The 11,063-nt window shown below is 49.8% G+C and overlaps 1 protein-coding gene across 7 annotated transcripts in view; it reads left to right on the forward strand.

The window, feature by feature from the left end:
* The window catches only part of LOC142358832 (CBP80/20-dependent translation initiation factor-like), a 156,402-nt gene extending 145,910 nt beyond the window's left edge, over positions 1–10,492 (forward strand). For all 7 annotated transcript variants that reach the window (XM_075410981.1, XM_075410980.1, XM_075410983.1 and 4 more), the window contains 2 exons: positions 3,703–3,756; positions 5,889–10,492. In XM_075410981.1, coding sequence (XP_075267096.1) covers positions 3,703–3,756; positions 5,889–6,104 — 270 coding nt within the window. In that variant the 3' untranslated portion in view covers positions 6,105–10,492. The remainder of the gene's footprint in view (positions 1–3,702; positions 3,757–5,888) is intronic.
* Positions 10,493–11,063: the final 571 nt, after the last annotated feature.

The following is an 11,063-nucleotide window of genomic DNA, read 5'->3' on the forward strand; positions in this document are numbered from 1 at the left end:
ACGGTCCCAGCCTCCGGGGGATGATTACAGGTTCAACCGAGAAGCGTGTGAGTCTCGGCTCACCTGCCCTGTCGTCTGCCTCGCGCTCCTTCGTCAGCTCCCTCGGCCGCGTTCGTCAGCCGGTTTGAACCGTGTGAGAACCTGGGGGGGCAGGGGGTGGGGATGGCGCCCGTGGTGGGATTTGGGCAGATGCACGCAGCAGGGAGGAGTGGTTATAAGTAGTTAAATAAATAACAATTCCAGTGTGGGAGGGCTAATTAAATGGGTATAGCATGTTTATGTTAAAATATTTGAAGTAAATACGAATTAGATTGCAAACGATGAATGCAATTGGTTGGGTTTAGGCTTATGGCCATGCAAGTGCTGGTACTTCAGGGTTGTGATTTCCCTGGAGGTTTCGAAGCGTTTGCACCATTTTTTCTTGCAGTGCCGTCAGGGCTGATACGGGGGCCAAAGAGCTTTGGGCAACACTGTGCTCTTGCTGAAGCAACCACTGGGCTCCTTGATCTCCTCCTGTCCCAGCATGCAGGGGTCAGCAGCAGATAACTGGTGCCTACAACCCCGGGGAAGCTCCAGAGCCCCTCTCCAGCATGCTAGAAACATGATCAGGAGCATGCAGAGAAACAGTGACATGTTCTGATCCTCATGGCTTCAGGCTTCGGACTGTTGCACTGATGCAGGTGGCTGACAACCACCTGTGGGCCTGGTCTCAGACTCTGGTTCCCAGAGCACCACCAGATCTGCCTGCCGGGCCCTGCTCTGCTGCGCCGGGCCATGCCTGGGTCTGGTGGGCAGGTTTTGGACCTCCCCAACCCTCGTATCACAGGCAGAAATTGAACTGTGGCCCTTAGGACTAGTATCTCTTGGTGCGTTGATGGAGCAGTGGAGCACACGTTGCCTGGATGAACAAGATGGAGCGTGTGGTGCCTCCATGAAGCAGTGGAGCACGTGGTGCTTGGATGGATGAGGTAGGGCACATGGTGCCTGGATGGACAAGATGGAGCACATGGTGCCTCAGTGGAGCCGTGGAGCACGTGGTGCTTGGATGGATGAGGTGGGGCACATGGTGACTGGATGGACAAGATGGAGCACATCGTGCCTGGATGGGCGAGCTGGGGCACATGGTGCCTCAGTGCAGCACGTGGTGCTTGGATGGATGAGGTAGGGCACAGGATGCCTCAATGGAGCAGTGGAGCACATGGTGCTTGGATGGATGAGGTGGGGCACATGGTGCCTCAGTGGAGCACGTGGTGCTTGGATGGATGAGGTAGGGCACAGGATGCCTCAATGGAGCAGTGGAGCACGTGGTGCTTGGATGGATGAGGTGGGGCACATGGTGCCTCAGTGGAGCACGTGGTGCTTGGATGGATGAGGTAGGGCACAGGATGCCTCAATGGAGCAGTGGAGCACATGGTGCTTGGATGGATGAGGTGGGGCACATGGTGCTTCAGTGGAGCAGTGGAGCACATGGTGTTTGGATGGATGAGGTGGGGCACATGGTGCCTGGATGGACCAGGTGGAGCACAGGCATTCTCGTTGTTCAGCCAAGCCATGTCAGATGAGGTCCAGGGGGGCAGTGTGGGAGTAGAGGGTGCCTGCCCAAGTTCTGCAGGTACGATATAGTCTCTGTTTCATCATCGGCAGATAAGACTATTCTTCATTAGCCAAATATCTGAGCACTTGACAGTGACATATTCATCCTCACAACCAGCTTTTGAGGTATGGAAGCGTATCCCAACTCTGCAAGTGGGCAGCTGGGGCAAGGAAAGCCCAGGTGAAGTTGGAGCCTTTCTCTGACCACGTATCCCTGGCAGAGAGCAGGATCATCAAGGAGACCACAGCAGAGGAAAGGCTGGAATTGGGCCTCCGCAGGTCCTTCCTAATCAATCCTAACTCCGCTTTTCTTGCTTGAATTTTCACATTATGTTCTTTACTAATGAACAGCAAAAATAGGAAAGGTGAATACATATTTAATTTGCAGCCCTACTTCACGCCATGCTCATGAGCTAAATACCCCAGGAGTGAATTTCTGGACTACTGCCTGTTTCTGTTTGTTCCTAATGGATTTTTTTTTCCTTGTTGTTGTTGGGTTTAATATAATCTCATGTTTTTTTTTGCGAAGAATCTGTGAACTGTTTGTGAGAACTTATCTCAGAGCACGTGGCTTGGGCTTAACTAACATTTTCCAAACAACTCAGCAGAAAGATAAACTTGGGGGGGGGGGGGCAATTGTTGCATGGCTTCAAAACCCTGGCTGAACCTTTGGCTAATGTGAGATAAGAAGCGATGGACCGCATGCTCATCCAGATGCCGTAAACACCATCCTCAAAGCAAACAAGCTGCTGTCTGGTGAAAACAGAAGAGGGTGAAGACAAAACTTTGCGAGCAATGAGAATTCCTTGGATTACCTCTGTTTTTCCCAGCAGTTTTGGAGCTGGTAAACAACTAGGTGTTTGTTTGAAAAAGGAAACATGAAAAAATGAGAGTGGGAAGGCTGAGATGATAAGGCAGAGAATCGGAATCGTGATTTCAACTAAAGAACGTGACTTTGGAGCACTTCTAGTTACACTGAGCAATTTTTATAGGGGCAGTTTTAATTAGTCCAACCGCTTTTCCAAAGTTTGCCTTTCTCTGATGGATTTCAGATCCTAATGCAGCCGGTTTTCCCAATTTTTCTCCTTTTTTCTCAGGGTTTAGTGCCTGCATTTGGCTCCCCGCAGCACGCGGGGATTAGCTTAGGGCCAGCAACGCTTGTTCAGCCCACGGTGGTGGAGTGCAAGTGGCCGTAGCTTGAAGTGTTGCCAGCACCGGTGATTCTACCAGCCACCTCATGGTGCAGTGTTTTTCAGAACACTCCAGCTCACTTCGCTGCCTGATGGAGAGTCTCAGGATTTTTCGTCTGCTTGAAAAACAACCAGAAAACTCTGCTTTCTCTTGTGGTTTTCGCAAAAAAGCCTGAAACGGCAACTTTGTGTGCGTGACATAAAGATGAAAGCAAAGAACAAAAGGGTATTTTTGATCTGGTTTCAAGAGCCCTTGCTCATTGTTTCAAGGTTTGTGGGGTGAGACGTGCTGAGCCCCGACGCTTCGCCATTGCCGGGTAGAGCTGTTGACCCTCGCTGCACGCCCCGAGTCGGAACCGAGAGGAGCGAGTCGCTTCCTTCGCCATCCCACGCCACGCACCGCAGCGGTTTGGGTCTCTCTTGGAAGTTGCTCGTGCTTAGAAGCTCGTGTTTGTACTGCAGATTTCATGGAGAGCAGAGCAGGGTTGGAGTTGGTGCACCTAAGACGCCATAGTTTCGCTGCAGCCCATTGCACTTGCACCACTATATAATAATCGGCCTAGAAGGAGCCATATTATGGCGTATTGGATGTCATGCTTTCCCATCAGGTAATTTTGCGTCTCAGAAGTGTCCCCACGGGGACGGAGCAGTTCTTGAGCTCTTGATCAAAATTATCTATATTCTGTCCTGCTTACTGGCTCTCAGCAGCGGATACGCTGGTGATACCCTTTACCCCGTGCTTTGTCACTGTTTATTTTAATTTGTTGTCTTCATTATCTCTTTCCTCCCCTCTTTCTGATTTTCTGCCCTTTCCTCCTGGAAGTGTCAAAAGCCATGCTGGACAAAGAGATGGAAGAAAGGTTGTGAGGGAGGAGGAAGTCACGCGTTTCTCACCGCCTCTGCCTTCTCTCTTTTGCAGTTGTTGCAATCTCAGGACGTGAAGGAAGACGCTGTGCTCTGCTGCTCCATGGAGGTAGGGAAGCACCTGCACCACCCGCCCCGGTCCTCATGGCTTTGCCCCCTCTGCCCTTGGCTATGCTCGTGTCAAGCGGCTTTTAGATGTTTCCAAACCCTAACAGCCACTCTGCCTCTTTGCATTATAGAATCATAGAATCACAGAATGGTTTGGGTTGGAAGGGACGTTTGAAGGCCATCTAGTCCAAACCCCCCCGCCATGAGCAGGGATGTCTTCACCCACATCAGGTTGCTCAGAGTCCCGTCCAGCCTGGCCTGGGATGTTTCCAGGGATGGGGCATCGACCACCTCTCTGGGCAACCTGTGCCAGGTTTTCACCACCCTCAAGTTAAAAAGTTCCTTATATCCAGTCTGAATCTCCCCTCTTTTAGTTTAAAGCCATCACCCCTTGTCCTATCACAACAGGCTCTACTAAAAACCCTGTCCCCATCTTACTTCTAAGCCCCCTTTAAGTACTGGCAGGCTGTTCTAAGGTCTCCACGGTGCCTTCTCCTTTCCAGGCTGACCAGCCCCAGCTCTCCCAGCCTTTTGTCCCAGCAGAGGGGTTCCAGCCCTCGGATCAGTGCTGGGGCCTCCTCTGGCCCCTTTCCCCCAGCTCCAGGTCTGTCCTGTGCTGAGGGCTCCAGAGCTGGACTCAGGACTCTCGGAGGGGGTCTCACCAGAGGAGACTAGATAAGACATGGCCGTGAGGTAAGAGGTGGCCCTGGAGACTCTCATGACTGGACTTTTGATGCATGTAAATGGATGCAAAAAGTCTCGTAGCTGGGGTCCCATCACAAAATTATATCATCCTGGTTCCTTCGAATCTCACCCTGCGTTTATTTTTTAAGCACAAAAACATCTCTATTGGAGCAAAAGCTGCCCCGTGGCTCACACAGAGAGGTTTGCTGTGCTCAGCAGCAGCTTTGCGGAGAAATGCTGGTACAAGTACAGCAGAGTTTCATTAACTTTGCTTTTGGGAAGTGATTGGTCCATGGGGATGGTTGCTTTCCTTGCAGAGAGCAGTTGAAATTGCAGCCTGAATGGTTGAAATTCAACAAAGTGACAGGCAGCCAAGGAGGAGAGGTTGAATTTTTAAGGTTAGGACTTTGGGGAGCTCTGCATTCAAGCCCCACGAGCCTTCCGTGATCCCGGACTCATTGCTGTCCACTCCAAGCTTGGACCTTCTCCTCTGTGGGACCACCTAGGGCTTCTGCTGCTCCATGGAGGCTGTCCAAGGAGTAATTGTCTGAAAAAAAAACCCCTCGGCTGTCCTCAGAGAAGCGGCACGACGGGTATAAAGGCAGATCTCGGCGGGGCAGGATTTGTTATGCATACAGAGGGCTCTGCTTATTCCGATTAACGACTGGGAGTCACTGACAGCTGTGAATCAGCAAGTAAATGAAGGGCCAGGTAGAAGGCAGGAATACCACATCACAGCCTGCACTTTGTTTTGACAATAGTATGGTTTTTAGGTGGGATTTTTTTTTTTCCCCCCCCTTCAAAAGCAATCCAGCGTTGCCGCCTTTGAAGTCAGTGGGAGCTGAACCATTCACTCCTCCAGCCGCCCGGTCTGGATGCTTTTGAAAACCTCGCTCTTCGTGTTCGGCTCTTGGAGCCTGCTGCCGGGTGGTTTTGGTTTTCAAAAGCTATGACGCCTTCAACCTTGCCTGTTCACCCTGCCTCACCGAGCAGGGGAGAACTGGAGGGATGGAGACCATCTGTAAAAGCTGGCGGGGTGTTTTAATATCACAGAATGGTCTCTGCTCCCAAGTAACCAGCGATAGGACGAGAGGGAACGGCCTCAAGTTGCGTCAGGGGAGGTTTAGGCTGGATATTAGGAAAAATTTCTTTACTGAAAGAGTGGTCAGGCATTGGAACAGGCTGCCCAGGTAGGTGGTCGAGTCATCATCCCTGGAGGTGTTCAAAAAACGTGTAGACATGGCACTTTGGGACATGGTTTGGCAGGCATGGTGGTGTTGGGTTGACGGTTGGACTTGATGATCTCAGAGGTCTTTTCCAACCTATGATTCTATGAATCTATGATTCTATGATTCTGATTCTATCATTCTATGAATCATAGAATATCTCAGTTTGGAAGAGACCCATGAGGATCAGTATGCCATGATTGACCCCTTCTTCTCCTGACAGCTGCAGAGCACCGGCCGGCTGCTGGAGGAGCAGCTGCCTGAGATGATGACGGAGCTGTTGGCGATAGCACGCGACAAGATGCTGTGTCCCTCCGAGTCCATGCTGACGCGGTCCCTGCTGCTGGAGGTCATCGAGCTGCACGCCAACAACTGGAACCCCCTGACGCCCACCATCACGCAGTACTACAACAAGACCATCCAAAAACTGACAGCTTGAGGGGCAGGGCAAGGTGGGGTGGGAAGGGACGAGAAGAAGACATGCGCCTTGACGGGATCTGACAAGAGCTTTCCCGATTTAAATCCCTCAGCAGACCAAACCCCAGCATGCTCGAGAATACGTTTGTGGGGCGGGGAGGGAGAAGCATGTTTCTTTTTCAGCCGCGTCGCCAAGTGCCACCCCTCTTCCCCGCCGCGGTTTTGTTTTAGGGGTTTCTTTTTTTCCGAACTACTCATTGCTCAAGCAGCGGCAACGCATCCCGCCGGGTTATTGTTTGGCTTTCGAAAGAAGACGGAGAATTTGGGTTTAAAAAAAAAAAAAACAAATCCAAGTGGGGGCTAGTATTGTTTTCATGCCGTCCTCCTGCCTTGCCCCGGCCAACTGGCAGGAGACAGCAGGCAGCAGATGTCTCGGGAGGACAAAGCCAGACACACACCACACCAGACGCTCGTAATTGATGGCTTTTGTCGAGCGGGGCTTGCGTTAGGGTTCCCCCCCCCCCCCCCTCCTCTTGTCTTCGACTTTCTGTGTGTGTCCCACCCCTGCTCGCCAGCCTTTCGAAGCAGAGCGGAGAGCGGGACGACTTTCTTATTTGCACTGGGTTTTCTTTTTCTCGGGCGTTTGTATTTTCTTCTTATTTTATTGTGTCGTTGAACGGACAATTGCGAGCAGCTCGGAGACGGGGAAAGCAACGCCTTCCCGCGAGCTGACGAACGGTTTACGTGAAGGTGCTGAAGCAGAAGGAGTATTTTAAAGGAGTCCAAAAGCCACTGCAGAAGTAACGTAGCCACCGTCGTCTTGCCAGTAACCTCCTCGATGGATTGAGAAACGTCACCTCCGAGCTGGGAGCTCGAAGAAACAGAGGGTGCTGCGGCTCTTGCCGTTCGAGTCGCCGTTATCCCTCAGCCGCTACAACGTGTTCATTTTTTTTTTGTAAGAATTTTTTTTTGTTTCCATTGAGGGAGTGCTTTATTGTAATTACTGTCATGGTTGTAATTATACATTTAAATCCAGGCCTGTTATAGGCGGGCCTGGTAATGTATGGGGTGAGGGAGAAATGAAGGTTTGATGTTCTTCTTTGAAGGCTGGGAAAGAGAAGGCAAGATGTGAATAGCAAAAAGGAGGCAAAAAAGAAGAGGAAAAAATAGGAAAAGCCAAAACCAGAGATTTTTGAGTGTGGCTTCTAACTGGCTGAATTTGCTATCTGGTGTTTCTAGGCGTGCGGTGTACAGGAGCGGCTCTGTCTCATGGTCGGTCCAAGTGGCACCGTGTCCTCGAGGGATGGGCGATGTGTTCAGAGGGGGAGAGTTTGCTTGGGGATCTCCAGGTTGCTTGAGGATCCCTGGGTTGCTCTGTTCTGGAGCATCCCGAGAGAGAGGGCGACTGCGGGGAGTAATGGCAAGATGCCTCCTGGGCAGGAAAGTGCCCGGAGGGTGAGGGTGCTGGTATGGAGGGACGCACCATGCTGCTGGATCGGTCCTCGAATCATGAAGAAGACTTGGTGGTCTCCTTATGTGCTTGTCTAGCGATGCTTTTACCTACTAAATCACTTCTGGTGCTTATTTCGGTGAAGCTTAACAGGGGTGTGGGCTGCCCCGTCCCATCTGCACAGTGGAAGAGGAGCCAAGGAATGCCGGCAGCCTGACCCATTTTCTTCCCATTATTCAATTTACTTTCCTTTCCCAGTGATAAGAAGAGAATTTATGCCACGGCACCGGCACGCACGGACCCCGGACCAAGCAGGCTGTGTCTGAACTCAGCGGCTCAAACCCGTTTTTCCAAGCAAAACATTGAATTTCTGGCTTGTAGAGAAAATATTTCACCCCAACCTCTTTGGATGTGCGGTATGTTCTCGGGTGCCTTATGAATGTGTTGGTCTGTCCGCGATGGGGAGGAAGCTTTCGCTGCAAATTTAAAGGGCAGAAATTTTCAGCAGAAAATGCATTGCAGGAGATGAGAGTCCTGATGCTGTGGTTCGATATTATTTGAATTTTCATCTGGTTTTCTGCTGATATGGTTTCTAATCCGCACGTGGAGCGAGAGGAGCGAGCTGGAAACAGGAACTTCAATTTTCCTGTCTACCCAGTAAGCAGCAAAACTATTGCTGGATGCGCTGGACTTGTCTGGAAAAACTGACTTCTGCTTCGTGGATTCAAGCCCAGGAGCTTTGCATGGTGACGGTGCCTTGCGTTGGGTCAGCTTCGTTAGTAGCAATGGGGTTTGATAGTATTAATGAGAAGCTGAGCTTGATTAAGGCAACGAAGCCCATCAGTATTAGAAGGTTCAGGGCTGTGCCCATTGCTCTTGGCTTTTCCTGCTCCCGGATTTCTCGGCGAGTGGAGGAGAAGGAGATTCAACGCCCGCACGCCCAGGCCCAGCATCAGTCTTCTGGGAAGAAGAACTGGAAAACAGTTTGGTCTTGGTATTTTTTTTTTTCTTTAAAGAACAGAAAAGTTCTATAACGAGGGCACAGCCTGATGGGTTGGGGTGCCAGGGATCCTGCCAGCAGCGATCCAAACCACCACTCCGGCCCCTGCAGCTTCTCACTTCCCCTAGAATTTTCTCCTGGGATGTAGTAAAAGAAGAAAAAAAAAAGAAGAAACCCAGAGAACTGGAGATTTTGCTTCTGAAAACCTGAATTTTCACCCATCGGTGCATCAGGAGGTGTTCAGAGGCAAAGTGTAAGCCACATGGCAGTATTTCTGCTTCAGCATTTCTCTACCCCTACCAGCCGTGAGGGTTTATTTGATTTTCCCATTGGGGTGCAATCCTGCAACCCCCACCAATGGGTCTTGGCCCATGACTTTCCCTTCCAACACCGGGATTTCTCCCACCGAAGAACATTCATGTGAAATCTGTTGGTTTTTAATGTCTTGCCATTTATCTCCGCTATTAACATACGTTCATCCAGCCATTAACCGCTTTGGTACGTCAGTCGCTCCGTTGATATGTGAGAATCAAAATGTTGACCAAAAGTAGGGTTTTTCCCCCCAGATTACGTGCTGCCAATGGTATCTTTCTGAAGTCCATCAGTAGGACGCCAACAAGCATGTGGCATCATTAACCATGGTACCGTGTTGGGAGAAGAGGTACCACGAGGTCCTTTGATGGGGCAGGATGGGGAGCAGCGCTAGGAAGTTTTGGGGATACCTGGTGAGGAACACCTAAGGGATGTCATCAAGCATTTTCTTCTCTTTTTTTTTTGGTTTTCTGTGGAAACAGTCGTCAAAGAGAGTAATTCTACAATGTCCATTTTTGAAGGTGTGAAGCCACCGGCTACGTCTCCTCAAATTAGCCAAATTCTATCGTTGCTGCTCAGTAAAAGTATCCACGCAGGGTTTTAATACATTTTCCCTGTACAGCTACATCAGCAAAGGGGAAAACAAACTCCTCGGGCCAAATATGTGTAGAGCCAAACCTTGGGCTGGTGTAAAGGCGAGTGGCTGAAGCGTCTGCAGAGGAGCGATGCTCTTGCACCACCGCCGGGCTGGCCCCCCTCGGACGCAGAACAGGTTTGCCAGTTCCCTGCCAGACAGCCCAGCATCTGATTCACCTCATTCCCGGTGAAATTATTTCCAAACTGGAGATTTTTGCTACCCAGAAAGTGACTGGCTGTGTTTCCCCGTTAGGGATTTCACCCCGGTTTACAGAAGTCTCTTGTATATGGAGGCGAAACGAAATTGGGGGAAAAAATAAAAGTAAGTGATTTGCTTGGTTCCCCTCTTCCCCCGAAGGAGATTAATTAGTATCTATTCTTGGCATGATTGATGGCTTTGAAAGAAAACTTGTCAGAATAACTTCTGATTTATTTTCATGCTTATTTTTATAACATCCCTCACTTGGAAGTCTCTCAAAATCTTAAATACAATTTTTTTTTCTTTATTTCACTTCCACACTGGGTATTTTATGGCTTTACATTAATTTTGCTCGTCTTGGTGTTAGCTATTAGCCGGTCCCGGTGACATTTTCAGTATTCTTTTCAGGAGAACTGACACTAAGGGTTGCAAAGTCCACTGTCGATAGCCAAGGGAGCTGTGGTGTCCTGCAGAACACGGAGTGAACGCTAGCAATTCATTATTTTTTTTTTAATGTATTTATTTGCATTGGAAAAAGCAACGTTTTTAATTTAATCATATTTGTTAAACTAAGCGCTTTAAAAAAAATAATTAAAAAATTAAAAAAAAAAGGAAAACGGTTTTGGGGAGAATAAATATTAGATATTCATACTAGAGAAAACACAAACTCATCATTTTCAGCATTTTGGAGACTGTTAAAACAAGGGAGCTAATGACTCTTTGTGGCAATTCAGTCTTTGTTTATAGAACATCCAGACCCACTGTATGCTATAAAAATGCATCATCTGAGTAATAAATGTTTAAAGCTTGACATTTCCCCATCTTTTTGTGGGTGTGCGCTCTCGCTGGTGCTGGTCTGGGAGAGACCTTCGTTTTCTTTAGGGTGGAAGAAAAGGAAGATGTTGGGAGGGGGGGAATATCCCTAATGTCATCTGCTTGGAAATGTAGCAGTGGGACTGATCCTTCCCGCTGTGGGGTTGGCGTTGGGTTGGATGTTGCATGGCTCCCATTGGGGTTGGTCGCTCTCCCCATCACTCCTCGCAAGGGTGAGGGGAAAGCCCGTGGGAGCACTGCAAAGGGCTCGGAGGCCCCATCTGCAGTCCTGTGTCCAGTTCTGGGCTCCCCAGTTCAAGAAAGATGAGGAGCTACTGGAGAGAGTCCAGCGCAGGGCTACGAGGATGATGAGGGGACTGGAACATCTCTCCTACGAGGAGAGGCTGAGGGAGCTGGGCTTGTTCAGCCTGGAGAAGAGAAGGCTGAGAGGGGACCTTAGAAATGCCTACAGATATCTGCAGGGTGGGTGTCAGGAGGACGGGGCCAGACTCTTTTCAGTGATGCCCAGTGACAGGACAAGGGGCAACGGGCACAAACTGAAGCAGAGGAA

Source organism: Opisthocomus hoazin, chromosome Z, assembly GCF_030867145.1.
Source record: "Opisthocomus hoazin isolate bOpiHoa1 chromosome Z, bOpiHoa1.hap1, whole genome shotgun sequence".
NCBI lineage: Eukaryota > Metazoa > Chordata > Aves > Opisthocomiformes > Opisthocomidae > Opisthocomus > Opisthocomus hoazin.